Source organism: Lagenorhynchus albirostris, chromosome 7 (genome assembly GCF_949774975.1).
Source record: "Lagenorhynchus albirostris chromosome 7, mLagAlb1.1, whole genome shotgun sequence".
Lineage (NCBI taxonomy): Eukaryota > Metazoa > Chordata > Mammalia > Artiodactyla > Delphinidae > Lagenorhynchus > Lagenorhynchus albirostris.
Genome location: NC_083101.1, coordinates 90,308,196 through 90,327,721, shown reverse-complemented (window position 1 = coordinate 90,327,721; position 19,526 = coordinate 90,308,196). Strand labels below are relative to the sequence as shown.

Genomic DNA, 19,526 nt, shown 5'->3' with positions numbered 1-19,526 from the left:
GTTTACAAATCTCTTTCCCTGGCCCCAATTCCTTCTTTCCTAGTTTCCTCACCTTTGGCTCCTTACCACTGTCTGCCCACATGGAGTTCTGTCTACATCATATTTAAGACTCTGTGTATGGGAATCCCCTGGTGGTCCAGTGGTTAGGACTCGGTGCTTTCACTCCTGGGGATCTGGGTTCAATCCCTGGTCGGGGAATTAAGATCCCGTAAGCCACATGGCATGCCAAAAAAACCAACCAACCAAACAAACAAACCCTGTGTAAAGGCTGGAGGAGGTTGGCTTGCCTCATACAAGGCATCTTCCCCTGTATGTGGCATATTAAGCACAGAGGGACTCCAGCAGGTCCCTCACTCTCACAATGGAGACCTTACAACCTATCTGCCTGGAGAAGTCTGGTCAAGAGTGAAGAGAGATGCTGTGATCCATTACAACAAAAAAAGACAGACCCCAGAATGCAAAACTGCTTGTACATCCTCTTCAAGGGGTGCTCTCTAACCACCCCCACTGCTACCCCAGACTTCAAATAGGAGCACTTATTTCTACTAGATAACTTATCAAGTACAGTAATAAGAATTGACTTACTTTTCTATCTCCACGACAGACTCATTCCTTGAAAGGTGGGATTACATCTTACTCATTTTTGTATGACTCAACACTTAGGACAACTGCATGCATAAAGTCACAAGATATCAATTTATGTATTCATTAAAGAAATGCATATGTCAAGAAGTTATAATAGAGGAGTTTAATAAGGCCAATCTAAAATAAATAACTGGTTTATTTTACCCTGAGACAAGCTGCCAATACTGTCAGGAGAGGCATAGGTAAATGTTTTCTCCTCTTATGTTCTTATCTTTTGGTAAAGAAATATTCTAGGGAACAGAAAAATACCTGAGCATCTGAGTGTGCTTCAAACTGTGTCGTTCCACCTGTTGCCTGATCAAAGGTGTACATGAGGCGGATATCTTCTTCATGCAATTCATGGCCTTCCACAACAATGGTCCCTATTGGGGAAACAACTGCCACTGTTACTCAATCAGTACCCCACTCCTCAAGCTGCCCTGCTACCAATATATTTTGCCACTCTTTAATAAAACCTTCATATAATCAAGCTACACAGTCTTCAAGAGATATGTCCTCTGGACTCACGTCATTGTTGAGGTCAAGGATGAGACAAACTTTCTTTAGACTGCACCATGCTATCCTGAGGACACTTAAATCACCATTGATATCTACTGTTGTATATAAGCTCCCAGGTCCAAAGACATGTGCCAGAAGGCAACGAATCTCCACCATAAACATGAGCAAGCATGTTTATGATGGAGAAAGCATGCTATAATGAAGAAAGCACAGTCTGTAGAGTCAAACTGGACTTAGGCCCACCACTCATTGATTGTAGGACCCTGGTGTTCTATTACCTGCCTATCAGAGTGCAGTGAGGGTGAAAAAAGGTAGACAGTGTGAAGTTCTGAGCATCATGCCTATTCATGGTAGGCAGAATGTATAAACAGCTAAGGATGGCAGTTCCCATCATAAGGAAAGCCTACTATGGTAACTCACAAATGATCTTCTTGGTCTTTGAGCAACTGGCTATCATTTTCACTTTATGTCACTGCATTCTGAAAACTACTTTGCTTTCCATCAATGCAGAACAGTCCATTCAGAAACTGTAGCTTAGAAACTGTAGGCTTTCCATTTCAAATAAGGTTTATTTGAGGAATTTTTAATATTTTGGCTAACTGGTGAAACAACTTAAGATTTGTGACTTGAAGGCTGATCCTTTAATTTTGTTAATTTAACAAATCAAATTAAATTAGTACTGACTCAACTTTTAGTTGCTAGCCTCTTATGTTTTACAAATTTTACCTAAAAATTCGGGGAATCTTAGGGACATTTTCCCCAATTTCCATAACTACCCATCTGATTTCTGAATCTTTAAATCTTTCCTCATGACACTTCCATGCTTATGATTTTTCAACTTCAGAGGGAACCCTAACAATCAAACAACTCATGCCCTAGGATTGCTACAGGATGTCAAGTGGCCATAATTAGACCACATATGATTCTAATCATGGCAGAGCTGGGAACTCCTGGGCACCTGGAAAAGCTCCCTAAAGATTTCCTTCAGTGTACTTATCAAAACTATGATTATGTCCATAAATCTTTAGTGTCTGCCAGCACCATGAGGGTAAGGACAATGTCTACCTTATTTAACTCTATGTTCCCAGTGCCAACCAAACAGAAGGGCCTTAAAAAATATTTGCTGAATGAATGACTCCAGTCTTGCTCAATTGAGACCAACATATGTATTCTAGATATTTTAGAGAAACTATAATAAGTTCTGACCCAGTCCTCCTTCACAAGAAGCCCCAAACCTCAATGCTAAATCCCTTTCTCTAAAAATACTTAAGTATTTTAAATTTTAAATTTAAATTTTGAATTAAAATTAAAACATAACTTTTTTCTTTTGAGTATCTTCTAGTTTTCATTCTGGCACCTCTAAAAAGTCACCATCTTTTTCTCTACAAGCAACATCTGATAACAATAACACTCTATACCACTGGCTGGTGAATCTCAGGGGGTTCTGCTCTCTCACTAGGGTAGATTTTTCTAGGCCCACATTAGCATTTATAGAGTTCAATGGTAACTTAAGGTCCACCCCTCTGACTCAGTAATTTCTATCTAGAAATCTAGCCAAAAGGAATCAATTCCACAGAACACTTATATGTGAAAATATTCACTGAAATATTAGTTGTACTATTAAAAGAATGGAAACAACCTAAAGCACCAACTTTAAAGACACTATCTGGGGCTTCCCTGGTGGCGCAGTGGTTGAGAGTCCGCCTGCCAATGCAGGGGACGCGGGTTCGTGCCCCGGTCCGGGAAGATCCCACATGCCGCGGAGCAGCTAGGCCCGGGAGCCATGGCCGCTGAGCCTGTGCGTCCGGAGCCTGTGCTCCGCAACAGGAGAGGCCACAGCAGTGAGAGGCCCGCGTACCACAAAAAAAAAAACAAAACAAAAAAACAGACACTATCCGGTATCCACAGGAAGGAAAATATTTTCAGCACTTACTGAAACAGCATTTTAAAGACTAATAACCCACAAAAATGTTTATAATGTAAAGTGAAAATACAGACTAAAAATATAAATAAAAACAAAATAACATAAAATGTAAAAATATATGAATGAAAAATGTGAAATTTAAAATTATGTGATTTCCATTTTGTAAAGCTGTAATTATATAAATCAGAATTTTAATAGCACCCCAGCACCTAACATAACAAATACCAGACAGTAGGCACTCAATCTACATTAAATGGATGGGTGATCAGTTATGGGTCATTTTTATTCTCTTTACTTGTTTTACTTTTTTCTAAATTATCAGAATTATTCATAATAAATATTTTTATGAACAGAAAAAAAAAGTTCTTATTTAAGAAAAGGCTGTGACAGTAGAAATCAAAGAAGAGCCTAAGTATGAGACACCCATCAGGTTGAGGACACAAACCGTGGCCCCAATAAAACAGATACCCACCACTCTCCTGGAACTGCTCTAGCTCCTCACTGCTCAGCTGCTTGATGGATGTCATCACCATCTTGAAGGCTCCCTTCAGACGCTTCCCCAGGACCATGTGATCTGGTTCTGCCCTTAGGCGAATGCCATACTTGTTTTTATCTGTAGATAATGTAACTTTTCTAACATTCAATTCCTATATTTGGTAGACAAGATGAAATAAAAAAGAAATGAAAACATGTCCACAAAAACTTGCACACAAACATTCATAGCAACATTATTCACAACAACCAAAAAGTGGAAATAACCCAAATGTTGATCAATTGTGAATGAATAAACAAAATGTGGTATATCCATATAATGGACTATTATTTAGCAATATAAAGAAATGGAGCACGCATACATGCTATAACATGACTGACCCTTAGTGCTAAGTCACAGAAGCCAGACACACAAGACCACATATTGTATGATTCCATTTATAGAAAATGTCCAGAGTGGGCATATCCAGAGGCAGAAAATAGATTTGTGTTTGCCAGAGGATGGTGGGATATTGAGGGGAAAAGGGTACATGAATGCTAATGGATACTGGGTTTCTTTTTGGGATGATGAAAATGCTATGAAACTGTGGTGATGGCTGCACAGCTCTATAAATAATACTAATAAATAATTGTATGGTATGAAAAAAATCTGTCCAGATCAATCAAGTTGAGCCTAACGCAACTAACAAGGACTGTAGCCTTAGAAATATGGACTTCATGTTTAAGGGTGACCTATGCTCAAGAAATTTCAAAGCACCACAAATATCAATTAACTAGAAGAATCAGTTAATCAAAACATTTCGGGACTTCACTGGTGGTCCAGTGGTTAAGAATCTGCCTTCCAATGCAGGGGCTGTGGGTTCAATCCCTGGTTGGGGAACTAAGATCCCACATGCTGCGGGGCAACTAAGCCTGCGTGCCACAACTAGAGAGAAGCCTGCGTGCCACAACGAAGAGCCCACACACTGCAACAAAAGATCCTGCACGCCACACTGAAGATCCCGTGTGCCGCAACTAAGACCTGATGCAGCCAAATAAATAAATAAATAAGTATTTTTGGAAAAAATCTTAACATTTCATGCCTCCATCATACTAGTTAGTTAAGGATTACTAATGTAGCAGGAAATGGTGACTGCACGGTAGGAAATATGAAAATGAGATATCATGGAACTGTCAACTGAAGCAAATTATAGGGAAATTTCTGGTTTTGCTATTATACATTATTATATTATTTGCTCTCAGAGTGATTAAGATATTCTATTTAAATAATTCTATTTTTATCCATATCTTAAGCATTGATTATAGAATTTATAGCTCTTTAGTTATAAACTCTAAGTTTCTAAACAGTTATAAACTCCTTGGTTTCTAATATTTGTCTGGAATTCTCAAGCAATTCAAAACCAAATATAGAAATTAATTATTTTCTATCATAAAGATTTAAATACTACCTGTGAAAGGAATAAAAATGAAATTTGAAATATATTTCTTTTTAAAACATTACAGGGTAAAGGCTTTTTGGGAGGATAACTGACATGACAGTTTAAACTTCTGACCCCAAAACTCCACTTCTAGGAACCTATCCAACATCCACACTGTGACATATTTGCACATGTACACACACACACACACACACACACACACACACACACACTCCTTTCGTCTGTAATCAGAAACCTAAATTTCCAACAATATAAGAGTAATTAAATAAATTATGATGCAGTCAGGAAGTGAACAAAAAGAATAAATTAGATCTCTATGTTTTAACACGGGATGCTGTTTAAGAAATACTATAAAGTGAAAAAAATAAGTTAAAAACTACATATATGATCCTCCCGATTCACAAATAAAACCAATGATGTGTGCATGTGTGTATATGTGTGTACACGTATGTAAAATGCTAGGAACAACCCAGCAGGAGATAACCTAGTGAACAAGTGGGTGATGAGACACCAGGGAGTGGCCAGGGTAAAAGGAGACTTGCTTTGTACTCGATGCTAGTGCTTATTTACAACCAGTGTGTGTTTACTTGATACTTGTATAATTTGAAGGAACAAAGATTTTTTTGGTGTTAGTTATCAAAAAGTACTTTGGGGAAGAGAAGTGGATGAAAGGATAAATGATCCAACAAAGGTGTAAAATTCATGGACATTGAAAATCACTGTTAAAGAATTACAATTACATTGTAAAAAGTCATGATGCATCTAAAAGCAAAGTGTAAAATTCCATGGATGGTTAAATTTATGTATATACTGATATAAAAAGGAAAAGGACAAATGATACACTCAAAGTGTAGTTGCCTAAAGAATACTAACCAAAATAATCTTCCCAAGGCAAGAAGTTTGTTTGGACCAAATCAAACAAATCAACTGTCTTACCTCAATGATATACTTCTCCAATGACTTAATTTCATTAAGAGCTTCTGGATCCTGATGAATAACTACAATTTCTTTCAAAGGATACTAGAAAGAAAATGGAAGGGAAAGTTCATAAGCATCCAGTCCTCTAAACTGCAGAAAAATGAATGTTAAATGTTTTATCTGAATCTCAAGCTCCAGACTAAGCAGGCATAACTAGTACTAAGTCATTCACACCCTTATTGCAGAAAAGAAATTTATGCCATTGCTGGCAGCTCTTTATATTAAGAAAATACTCTAAAACATAATTATCTAGGTATGTGCAATGCAAAACAGATATAAAATCTCAAACCTTTATTGGAATAGTTTTGCGGTCTCGAATCACTCGCCCGAGTTCAATCACAGACTGCATTCTAGATACTGCACTCTCGGTTTTCTTGTCAATCAATTCCTCTCTGGTTGGTAGAGGTAGGGATTTGAAAGAGATTAGATTCAAAAGGAGAAAATTCCAAAGAATAGGCATGCTTACGTGAGGAACAGGGTCAGGCTAGAGATGTGATGGTGTAGCTAGGCTTTCCGGGTAGGCTCTTGGGAAGGACAGCACATGCCTGCCTTTGGGGCACACACTGAGAAGCAGGCAGCAAGCCTGAGCCTGCTGCTTAGTGCCTAGCAGCTCCCCAAAGCGATCCCAACAGGCCTACCCACCCCTACCTGCCATAGCTCTACTGGGGATTCCACACTAAGCATCCCTCCTATCCATTCCGTAGCCTGAGAAGCAGCTCAGGGGGGAGGCAGGGCATGAAGGGGCTGGAGCAGGGAGCTGGGGGCCCCACTTGAGTGCATCTCTGGCAACTCTCCTTCCCCTGGCCCAGGAGAGGCTTATGTATATTTGATTCTTACCGAACATGGGGCAGCATGAGGTAGTGGATACTGAATGTGTCCTTGTCCCGGACAGAAACAGGGTCAATCAGTGTCTTCAGATTCTGGTACATCAATTCAGTAAGAAAAGGGGTATAGGGGGCCTGTGTAAGGACAGAAGACATCGGGTCATTCATACGTAGCCATCATTAACTGATCTCAGGGTGAGAAGCAACTACATAAACATTTTAGAGAAATGATATGGGAATATGCACAGAAATGAACATGAGGTTACAAAACATGCCCTATGAAAGAGAAATGACGTCATTTTGAACTTGGCGAGCTAGACACTCATGAAACACAGCAGCAGGACTAACAGCCAGAAGTGCCTAAAACATTCTTGAGGATGTCTATAATAAAAACAGGAGTCCCTGACCACATGCCAGTCAAGTCAACATGCAGAGGAATGAATGTCCCTAAACCTCTGTAAACTGGGGAAACACCACCTGCTTCACAGGATGAAGGGGAATGAGGTCAGACATGAGACACCAGGCAGGGGACCTGGTACAAAGCAGGTTTTCATTCCATGTACGTTTAGGAAATAAATAGAAGCCTTATAACATTAAACTGGAATAGCAGAAATAAGATACAGGAAATTAAAACTGGAATTTTTACTTGTATGTCATTTATTTCAATTGATAGGAACATGTCTCAAGTAAAATACTGTTTGCAACATATTTTTGTTTGGTTAGCTATTAGTTCAAGAACTTCTCCACTACTCACAGACAATTACAGGAATCTACATTAAGATGAGGTATGCCGCTCTTGAGTCTAGATGCAAGGACCTTGACCTGAAATGTACTGCCAAGGGTGAAAAGAAAGAATCCAGCTTTTAAAGCTAATGTTTTTTAGCCGTTATTTGACATACATAAGCTAACGAGATTTCTGAAAAGAAACTAGAAATTTAGGTTATTTTAACACTTCTATTTCTATTTTTAGTGAACAAATACAGAATAGATACAGACGGAGGACAGTGCAACAACCGGGCACCACAAGCAGCCCACAGGGCTAGCATCTTACCATAAGTCTGCACAGAGAAAGCAGAACACTAAACAAGGTCTCCAGAGCCATAACACAATCTTCTATCCCATTTTCACCCTAGTGAATAAAAAACACACATTAAACTGTTAAAACCAATAGTTCATTGTAAGAAAAAAAAGAATAAAAAGGGGAAAACTCAACCATAATAAGGTTACCCAGAGATAACTACTTTAAACATTTTAGTGTATGTCCTAGATATATGTACATATACACACATACATGTACATGTGTGTGTAATATAATTTAACAAAAACAAGATTATTGTTTTGTTACGGGATTTTATCATTAACACATTTGAAGGCAGTACTGATGGACAGTGGTCTGGGCATCCCTCACTCCTTGTTTTCTACCATTGTTGCTTATGTACAGCTTAAGTCCTGGGACAGGATCCATGCTTCACTCACCCTATATCCCCAACAGGCTTAAAGACGAGTCTTGTCAATAAGTAACTGTCCCTCTAGAGGTAGAAGTGAGGAGGTGTCCCTCTCAATATCACAGCTCTACCTAGAAACATCTGCAAAATATCTGCATGAATTTATTTCAGATTTTAAGAGGTCTGCTCAGTACAGTCCTGTTTGGCCTGAGACTTTCCCTCTAATATGAATGTCCATAATTGTGCTTTGAAAATATGCAAGATGTCTTCTAAACTTATGCGTTCCCCAACCAACAAATGGTAATACAGTTAATATGCAATTAAAAGGAAAAAGATAGCTTAAAAAAGTCAGAGCATTTGAAAATGCTCTTTTTCGTTTTGGCTGTTCTCATTTTTCCTCAACTCTCATACTTCCTACACTTTCTGCTCTTCCCAGCAGCAGCCTGCACTTACCTTTAATCTTCTACGGTTCATCCTGACATACCAATTAGTCAGAACATCCACAAACTTGACCAGGCGAGGAACCACAGTATAGAGTCTGTAAGCTAAAAGTAACAACCAATCAGGCAGTGAGAACACGTAAGCATCTTGGGTGCTTAGGACAGGGCTGGATATAAGAAAGAGCAAGCAGCCCCTGCTATCCAAGGGCTGTCACACCTGTCAAGGAGGCAGAAGTACCAAAGTGAAACAATCAAAACTGAGGACGTACTATATAGCTGTCAAGGTGTCTAGAGGCATGCACAAACCACCCTGTGAGCTACATGCAAACTCCCAGTGTCAGTGAGAAAACAGGAAACCCCGTATGTGTGGCTGAGGGGCCGAGGCTGCCCGCCAGATGACTCCATGAGGCACCATTTATCTGGAACTGTATCAGGTGGTAATACCACAAAAGCCTGACTTCTTCCACTGTGCTACCTTGACCTCAACTAAGACAGACACATAAAAAGCAAAAAGCTTTAATTAGATCCTAAGAGGCAGAGCACAGATAAGGGCTTCTCAACCAGAGCAATTTTGCTCTGCAGGAGACACTGACAATGTCTAGAGAGACATGCTGGTTGTCAAACTGGGGAGGTGGGCACTCTTGGCATCTGGTGGGTGGACTCCAGGGATGCTGCTCAACAACCTACAATGCACAGGCCAGCCTCCACCACAAAGAATGACCCAGCTCAAACTGTCAGCAGTGCTGCCACTGAGAAACTCAGGCAGGGGCTGTGCATAAAATAGAACAGGGTTTCTAAAGGTTAAAATAGTCAAGGAAAGAAAGCTAAAGGAGGTATTGGAAGGAGAGAAGAACCTTGAAGAATCAGAAAAATTTGAAGGCTCCCCTGAGGAACTCAGAGGGCAAGCAGGAAGTTAAGGGCATCTAGCCAACTTTGTTTGAGACCCAGACTTATTTTCAGGATTTTTGCCATTCACCTCCCCTTTAACTGATACTCTCTGTTGCACAAAAACAAACATGAAAAACAAGGAGAGTAAGACCAAAAATCATAAAAACACACCACAATTTATATTAAGAGTTCAGTGACTGTTAATGAGGTTCCTAGTCTAAGCTAACACAGTGGTTAAGTTGCCAAGGGCAGAGTTGCTCTCTGTTGCAGTTCAAAAAGACTAGCACTGAGGTGCTGCTAGACCAACACCTGGACCCCAGGCCAGAGGCACTCGCTGGTCATACATTTCTAGAGAGGCAATTTTTGTGATCAGAGGCTTGTTCTGTAAAGACAGAGGCCCATCTAAGTTACTTCTAGGGTTCACTACACTTTTCACCTTCTAGGAAGCTAGAGTGTTCAAGAGTTGCAACTCTTATAAGGAAAACTAAGCCCATATATAATAAAAGGGAGCAGTAGCTACCACTGAAATCACTAATACCAACTGCAGACTCTTCAACGATGCTACCTATTTAGTTCTCAGAATTCTATTTTGATGAGGGAGGCAAGGGCATAAAGCTGACAGGTTGGTGGAGTGGGAACTGCACGGCAATCTGGGTCTGGAGCCCCTCTCATCGGTTCAACGTGCACCACCTAGCCTCCTGCACCTGGCCCTTACCACTCGGCTGTGTGTACAACTGCTGCCAAACCTCTAGTTCCCAGGCAGACCAGGTCCCAGCCAGGATATACATTCTCAGGTCACAGCCGTTGCTGTCTAAAGATGGCAAGGGCCCCCAGGCAACAATCCCATTCATTTATATCACTCAGGAGGGAAAACTGGACACAGCTACGAGTAGGTATCCCAGGGAGTGTGGTGAGAACCCAACTGCTGATGTCTGCTTTGCACACTCATTTCCATCTTCACTTATGTCAATCTGTCCAATAGTTTGACAGTCATACGACCCTTATTACATATGTTTAATAGAGTGGGTGTAGTCCTTCAGGATGACTGATAAAACATTCAAAATTTCCTGGACTAACCATCCTATTGTGCCAAGTACAGAGGCACCAACTATTCCACAAAGAGCTATGTACCAGCTGAGGAATGGAAGAACCCTGTATGAACCAGATTGCTCTGGCCCCTTGAATCCACTGGAGTGCAGTAGCTGAACAACAGCACCTGGCAACCACAGGACGCTGGGGGAGGCTGGTTTATGTCACAAGGGTGCACACAGGGATGCCATCTTTTCTCCCCTGCCCACAGACTTTATCAGACCCATCTCAGGTATCCAGGTTAACAGTTTCTGGAATTTCTTGCCTTGACTTACGGTTATTCCATCTCCAACTTCTAGGAAACCCACATAACCTACTTTTCCAACCCTGTCTAAAACCAAATTCGTTGTTGTTAGGTAAGAGAAATGTGGGGAAATGTCAACTTCATTATTGTTTTTCTGTATTTCCTAATTTTTGCAGGCTGAACGGGGACTACTTATTTAATAAAGTAGACCTAAAAATAAATTAAAAACATATTAATAACAACTACTACTTATTAAGTACCTATTATCTGCTAGCTACTGTATGTACATAATCTCCATCTGAGCCTCATATTAACTCTTACCAGGCATTTTTCGGAGAAAGAAATTGAGGCTCATAGATTAGGTAACGTTTCCCCCAGGGAACAAGTGGTGCAGTTGGGTTTTGAACTCATGGGCATCCACTACTGAAGCCTGTGATTCCATGGGCCTGTGTGGTATCTGTGGAGGGGTGAGGTCACTAGACATCCCCCCAAGACAATCTCTAAGGCCTTGGAACAACACATTTCTACAACTAACAAGCCTTAAAATTATATTTGAGAGGTAAAGAGAAATATTTATTTATCTATTGTTCTGTATCTCTCAAAATTTCTATAAAATTTCCTCTATGTTTAGAGAGCCCAGAAATAAACCCACACACCTACAGTCAATTAATCTTCCACAAAGGAGGCAAGAATATACAATGGAGAAAAGACAATCTCTTCAGCAAGTAGTGTTGGGAAAGCTGGATAGCCACATGTAAATCAATGAAATTAGAACACTCCTTCACACCATACACGAAAATAAACTCAAAATGGCTTGAAGACTTATAAGACATGACACCGTAAAACTCCTAGAAGAGAACACAGGCAAAACATTCTCTGACATAAATCATACCAATGTTTTCTTAGGTCAGTCTCTCAAGGCAACAGAAATAAAAGCAAAAATAAACAAATGGGACCTAATCGAACATAAGCTTTTGCACAGCAAAGGAAACTATAAACAAAATGAAATGACAACCTATGGACTAGGAGAAAATATTCGCAAACAATGCGGCTGATAGCGCTTAATTTCCAAAATATGTAAACAGGTCATACAACTCAATACCAAAAAGAAAACCCAATCAAAAAATGGGCAGAAAACCTAAACAGACAGTTTTCCAAAGAAGACATACAGATGGCCAAGAGGCACATGAAAAGATGCTCAACATCGCTAATTATTAGAGAAATGAAAATCAAAATTACAATGAGGTATCACTCACACCTTTCAGAATGGCCATCATTAAAAAGTCTACAAATAAAAAATGTTGGATAGGATGTAGAGAAAAGGGAACCCTCCCCTACACTGTTGGTGGGAATGTAAATTGGTGCAGCCACTATGGAAAACAGTATGGAGGTTCCTTAAAAAACTAAGACTAGAGTTGCCATATGATCCAGCAACCCCACTCCTGGGCATATACCTGGAGAGAACTAGAAAAGATACATGCACCCCAATGTTCACTGCAGCACTATTTACAATAGCTAAGACATGGAAGCAATCTAAATGGCCACTGACAGATGAATAGATAAAGAAAATATGGTACTTATACACACACACACACACACACACACACACATACATATACAATGGAATACCACTCAGCCATAAAAAAGAATAATGCCATTTGCAGCAACATGGATAGACCTAGAGATTATCATACTAAGTGAAGTAAGTCAGAAAGAGAAAGACAAATACCATATGGTATCACTTATATGTGGAATCTAAAATATGATACAAATGCACTTATTTACAAAACAGAAACAGACTCACAGACATAAAAAACAAACTTATGGTTACCACAGGGGAAAGGGGGTGGGGGAAGGATAAATTAGGAGTTTGGGATTAACAGATGCAAACTACTATAAATAAAATAAACAACAAGGTCCTACTGTATAGCACAGAGAACTATATTCAATATCATATAATAACCTACAGTGGAAAAGAATATGAAAAAAATATATATATATACACATTTATATTTCTGAATCACTGTGCTCTACACCAAAAACTAACGCAACATTGTAAATCAACTATACTTCAAAAAAAAAATTTCCTCTATGTTTATAAAGAAAAACAGTTAAATATCAAAAGGACAATTACAAAGAGAAGACTCCTTATTCCTGAGAGAAGGCCCAAGAGAGACACACCTGCCATTTCAGTCTCAAAGAACCCAACGAGCGACTGCATAAAGGACAGGACCCACCGGTCTGTGATGTTGGTACTTTCTTTAACCATGTTCTCGTTGTAAAGGAATTCCATTTCTTCCTCCTAGGAAGTGACAATTATTGAAACATTCTGCATGCCTGGGGGAAACTACTGTAGAGAAATGAATTTTTTAAATTATTTAAACTGAAAGAAGTATCCAAACAAATCAAAAAAACACCACAAAAACCCAGACCCTGTTGGCAATCTAAATTTCTGATTCTTAGCGATATTTTCCAAGTAAACTCTGAACTTGGAACATTAAGTCCTCAATTAATGAATTACATTTTTGAGTGAACTAAAGAGAATTTAGGAAAAAATGATTCCTATGCACCAAAGAGTAATTATGAATTAAGAAATATTCCAACATCTTGTTAAGTAGGCGGTTTAGTTACTTTGAATCTGAGGAAGGAAGGACAGCAAAACTGGCTAGGACTGGACAACTGTCTGTAAGTTGAAAATGAGTACTAGGAATTAATGTCTTTGCTTAAATTATTTTACCGAGAATGCTCTATTCCACCCCTGCTTTTTCCTTTGCAAATCCTCCTCGATCCTGAAGGCCTACTTTACCTGTCCCTACTCAACGGCATCACCATCAGGATGGCAAGGCAGTGACCATGCTGACTCTTGCTCTGATGCTGGAGCCTGCATCTTTCTGCCATGCCCAGATGAGCCCCAACTATGAGTGGTTTGAACCAGCCTGTGTTCCTGAATCCCACACCAGCAGAGGCCTGCAAAGTAGACCCACGTTAGCACTGCTGGCCTGAGAGGTGGTGGGATCCAAAAGATAGGAACACTAGGGATGTTGTTCCCAAAGCCTTGTTCTTCTTGGGAGGGTTCATTAGCAGAATGAGATGAGCCAGAGGCAGCAAGAAGTGACCAGCCTGCTGGAATGCAATGCTCAAAGCTTAGCTCTCCAACGAGTTTCTCAGGAAGGAATAATATCACGTTTAGTCAGAAGTAGTTTACTAAGGAATTCTACTTTTAATGTGTTGGAGATAAAAAGATGAGTGGTACCTGAGCCCTGACCCCAAATGGAGTCTAGGAAGCATGCACAGGCACATGTGCAATGAAGCCTGCTGGCCTGAGAGCAGTTAGTAGGGGCAAGGGAAGGGGCTTCTCAGAGGATGCCTCCCAGGCCAGCACGTAACTGCTCTGAGGCACTTTCTTATATATCAGAACCACTATTTTTCATCCCAGCAACCCAGTGAGAACTTCTCTCACTTTCAGAGTTTCAGCCCAAATGCACTCATCAAGTGGCCTTCCCTGACCACCCATCTGCAGCAGCCTTTACTAGGCGCTCACTCTGATAGTAGCTGACTCTTTACTGGCTCCCCTATCACTAAGTCCCCAGTACCAATTTGGCTGGCTAAATGAATATCCAATGCAACTCTTCTTCAACAGGTGAGGCTTCTGTGTCTTGCAGAGGTGAGCATCTATCCAAATGGTGAAGTTCCAGTCCTGTGCTCTTGGCCCAGCATGGACCCCAGACACCTGTCACACTTTCATCTATGGCCTTCCCAGTGGCTCTGAGCCCCCACCCACCGGGCCTGTTAGCTCCTGTCTCCCATGGAGCTCTGTTTCACAGCTGACCCCTGACCATCTTTCGCAAACCCAGCTCAACCCAGCTCCGTGGGGCAGACCCTACCCCACAGCACTGCAACCCACACCTTCTGTAGCCTCAGGACGTTCTGGATGAAGAAGCGATAGGCATTGTACCAAGGTAGCAGCACATCCTTCAGGACATCTCGAACACCCTCCTCCTTAAAGCGGAGGTTTTCTGCTCTCACCACAGGGGAGTTAATCAGGTATAATCTGGAAGAGGAGAAAAATTACATGGAAAAGAGATGTAGACAGTAAACCAAATATTACTGACATGTTGACAGGGCAATACCCAAATCAGCCCTTTTTCTACAAAAGTGGGGAATTATAAATACGCTTCTAACAGTCAATTTAAAACCGACAAAATTCTTATTTTGTGTAAGAGACCTAGCAAATTATAAAGGGGAGACCAAAAGTGCCACACCAAAATATGGCACTGAACTAACCTAGAAGCATGCCCTGCGCTGGTCCCAGCACAGGCCTCAGGCAGTATGGCAACACTAAGAGGAAGAAGCCAGGCCCTCCTTCCAGGACATATGTGCAGGCATCAGGGATTCACAAGGAACAGCCACATGTGCTCTGCCAGCACAGAGGGACGCAGGGGGCAGAGACCAGGGATGTTGTTAAACATCCTACAGGATGTTCCCTTCAACACAAAGAATTAAGAGGCCCAAGTTGTCAGCTATGCCAAGGTGAGTCTAACAGATAACTGGGGGTTGCAGGACACCGCACTAACTGCTCCTGGGCAACATGGCAACCGTGAACGGGCTTGCCCACTGCCCCTGGGTGTGGGTCTCTGTGTTCGTAACAGGAAGATGCTGAATAAGATCTCTTTGGTGCCTTTTAACCTGAGCACTCAACGTTTATGACTATTTCAAGCAGTATCTCACATTTCTCTCAAAACTTTTCAGTATTTTTATTTGCTCTAGCATAAATTGTACCTCATACGGCTATTTGAGGAGTAAGTGTAAAATTGAAATAAATGATATAAGAGAATTCTAATATCAATAAGACAGGGAACCTATAGAAGGAATGAGGGAAAGGCACCAGCAACTAGCCTGGGAGTACGTGTGCTGCTTAATAAAATCCAACACACAGCCTCCTCTTCCAAAAGACCTATAGATATAGAAACATCTTTACTATTTAGAAAACCACCTTGGGGGATTAAAGTCAACACCATACCGATATAATTCTCCATGTAACAGATGTGCATTTTTTTAAAAAAGTTAATTATAAACCAAATTAATAGAATGATTAATATCACTGAAAACATGATTAACAGAATGTAAGATGCTTAATAAGAAATGACAAATACACACAAGGCAGAGCACTGGTTTGTACCTGAGGGCATCAGCACCATATTTTTGAATGACTGAAAGTGGATCTGGATAATTCTTTTTGCGTTTGCTCATTTTTTGGCCATCACTTGAAAAATAGAAGGGAAACACCAAATAAATAAGTCAACATCACAGTTTATATATGGTTACAGATTATCTACTAATTGGAATACGTAAGTGCAAATGGGACACAAGCTACTACTAAGGCACAACAATAGGTTGTTAAAGCTTGTTTTTGAATACTGTAGCGAGTCAATGGAGAAGTTTCGGGATAAATGGCAGCAGGAAGATGCCAGAGTGTAAAAGTGAAAAAACACAGCCTTGGCATTTATCCCAGAGAAACGGAAACTTATATTCACACAAAACCTTAGAAAGTTCACAGCTTTATTCATAGTCAGCAAACACTGGAAACAACCTCAATGTCTCTCAGCAGGTGAAAAGTCAAACTGTGGGTCACCATGGAACACTGCTCAGCAATGAGAAAGAACTACGGATCCATAAAACCACCTGAGGTATCTCCAGGGAATTACAGTAAGCAAAAAAAGCCAATCACAAAAGGTTATATATGATATGAATCCATTTATATAACATACTTGAAATGACAAAATTACAGAGATGGGGAATAGATGAGTGGTTGCCAGGGGATGGGGATTAGGACTAAAGGCTGAGGTGGGAGGAGTGTGAAGGGGTGGGGTGGGTATGGTTATAAAAGGGCAACAGAGGCATCCTGTGATGTTGAAACAGGCCAAGTATCTTGACTGTGCTGGTGGATACAGGAACCCATATATGAGATAATATTGCATGCAATAGCAAATGAGTAAAACTGGGGAAATCTGAGTAAGCCTGGTGGATTCAATCAACATCCTGATTGTGACAATGTGCTACAGTTTCAACAACGACCGTTGGGGGAACCAGGCAAAGCACACGAGGGGTCTCTATTAATTTTTACAACTATAATTCAGTAAGATTTTCAATTATAAAAAAAAAGTACAGACTATAGAGCCAGACTGCCTGGATATAGAACTAGAATTTCACACTCTTTTGCTGTATGACCTTAATTTTTCTGCACTTCAAATTCCTCAAATGTCAAAATGGACAATGAAAGGACCCATTTCAAATAGTTCTGGGGATAAATGAGTGAAGATGTGTAAATGTGCAAAACAGAGCCTGGTACAGTGCCAGGTGTCATCCCCCGCCTTGAACAGCACATGAAGCAAGGTATCTAGGTATAAAAATTTCATTTTCTTCTTTTTATTTGTTTTTATTTTTAATGACTAGAGGCAGTAGAAGGAAAAAATAAGACTCCTCTATAATAAGCCTCTAGAACCAATAGCTTCCTTATATATTAAAAACAGGACAACAAAAATCTATATTAAAGGACCAGTGTACAGATTTAATAAGAGCTATAAGCAAAAGTACTTTATAAAATTCTAAATGACAAATGTTATTTTATCACTAGTAGTATCATGGGACACATGTCCTCCCCTCTGTCCTCCTCCATTAGGCTTAGCTCTTAATGCAGTCCTTCTCCTAAGAGAGGAATATGTAGAGACAGAATGTTACAGGTTGAGAAGAGCACAAGGCAGGAGTTGGATGAAAAGGGAGAGCAGGAAGAAGTATAAAGGCAGAAGGAAGGAAGAGAATAGGAACAGAGCTGGGGCATTCCTGAATCCCTTTTAAACAGAGAATGGTTAGATCCAACCAGAACATGCTGAAAGAATAAAGGAGGTCAGGAACTGCAACTCATTATTACACAAGGGAGTGCACCTGCCTTGCCAGGACGAGCCCATTCACAATCACATTTTTGAATGGCGGCCGTCCAAAGAGAGCTGTGGCCAGCACCAACAGGGTATAAAACCTGGAAAAAAACCCACAAACAAAGAGTTCAATAAAATAAGAAAAGGAATTCAAGCATAGGAAATAAAAAACTGTGTTTACTTATTGGACTGAATTTCTATTTTAGGTAAGTTACACTTCTTGATAATCACAAAGCAATGGTTCTTGATCCTGGATACATCAGAATCATCTGGGGAGTGCTGAAAAATTAGGCACAGGACCCACTGCAGACCAGTCATATTACAGCTTCTCACTAGAAAAACTAAAATGAACTTTATTTAAAGCAAATAAAGCCCTAGAATGAGGTACTGACCCCCTGCTGGGGACAGTACTATCATCTTCCTTGGGGAGCTAGTTGGACAGCCACAAGGCAGAGCAGGGCAGCACTGGGTGGCCTCTCAGGACCTCCCAGAAATGCCAGGCTGGAAATCCAGAGATATGTTGCCTTTAGCACAAGGTCATATGGGACAGTCTGACGACAAAAGATGAAAAAAGCACTCTCATCCAAAAGTTAAAAGCTAGTCTATATGAACATAGAAAATGTTTTTATTCTATCAGATATCATGCATGTTTATATGCTACCTAGATTGTTCCCTAAAAGAACTCTATCACATTCATGTAAGCTGTCCCAGTAAGTAATGCACTTGTGTCATCTCCGACCTGATTTTGCATCCCAAGAACATCACCAGACACAACTAATGAGGACGGAAATCAGACAGGTCAGGAGGACCCTGGTTCCTATGAGAGGCAGCCCATACCTGACAGAAGGCGAGGGAGGCAATGTGCACATGGGGACCCACGTGAGGGCTTTTAACAGTTGTCAGACATGGCAACTCCTCAGAGAAACAACTTATTGGTGAGTCATCTGGCCCTCCCTAAGAAGAGGAGTTTGTATATGGTAGCTGTTTCTACAGAAAAATGGATTGGAAGCTGAAAACATTAAGAACATTAAGTCTGGAATTCCATCAGTTTGTGATGACTACAAATTGTAAAGAGAAAATGATACCAACATTCTTTTAACACTCCTGCAGAAACATTACTAATGAAAGTATAATTAGAACCTGGGTCAGCCAAGCTCATGCATGAAGAGAAGGTAATTCATCTTTTTCTAATTAAGAGGATGAGGGTACTGCTTTAGATAAGGCATCAGATAAAACCAATGCCAAAGTCCTCCCCACCATGTTTTTTTTTTCTTTTTTAAGAATTTTAAACCTGGATTTTTTAGAATGTTATGAGGCCAGCCTTAACATCTTAGTACATTTTCAACTAACCCTCCAATTTGTAGCACCCACTCCAGTCAATTCTATGTAAATACCCACTAAACACTTGTGTAAATGATTTGAAGTAAACAAACTAAGGACACATTAATAGTTTTGTATCACTTAACCTTTCCATACACCAAAATCTCTGTATTCCAAAATGTGAAAGAAACAATTCAAACTCTAAAACTACAGCCCTAATAGAGTGTGAGATTCCTGCTCAAAAGACACTTTTATAGTATGTTTAGTGGTGAGGGGCAGAGGGCAGGAGCAGAGCCTGTCTTGTTTTTTTTGTTTTTTTTTTTTTGTGGTATGCGGGCCTCTCACTGTTGTGGCCTCTCCCGTCGTGG

At 40.3% G+C, this 19,526-nt stretch overlaps 1 protein-coding gene across 3 annotated transcripts in view; it reads right to left on the bottom strand.

The window, feature by feature from the left end:
- Positions 1–19,526, bottom strand: part of IARS1 (isoleucyl-tRNA synthetase 1) — an 80,877-nt gene that overhangs the window by 21,377 nt on the left and 39,974 nt on the right. For 2 of the 3 annotated variants that reach the window (XM_060155486.1, XM_060155488.1), the window contains exons 17-27: positions 17,853–17,939; positions 16,086–16,169; positions 14,813–14,957; positions 13,088–13,208; positions 8,699–8,790; positions 7,852–7,929; positions 6,814–6,935; positions 6,266–6,368; positions 5,935–6,018; positions 3,540–3,714; positions 895–1,007 (exon numbers count right to left, since the gene is read on the bottom strand). In XM_060155486.1, the coding sequence (XP_060011469.1) occupies positions 895–1,007; positions 3,540–3,714; positions 5,935–6,018; positions 6,266–6,368; positions 6,814–6,935; positions 7,852–7,929; positions 8,699–8,790; positions 13,088–13,208; positions 14,813–14,957; positions 16,086–16,169; positions 17,853–17,939 (1,204 nt within the window). The remainder of the gene's footprint in view (positions 1–894; positions 1,008–3,539; positions 3,715–5,934; positions 6,019–6,265; positions 6,369–6,813; positions 6,936–7,851; positions 7,930–8,698; positions 8,791–13,087; positions 13,209–14,812; positions 14,958–16,085; positions 16,170–17,852; positions 17,940–19,526) is intronic. The other variant, XM_060155487.1, reaches the window with a different exon arrangement.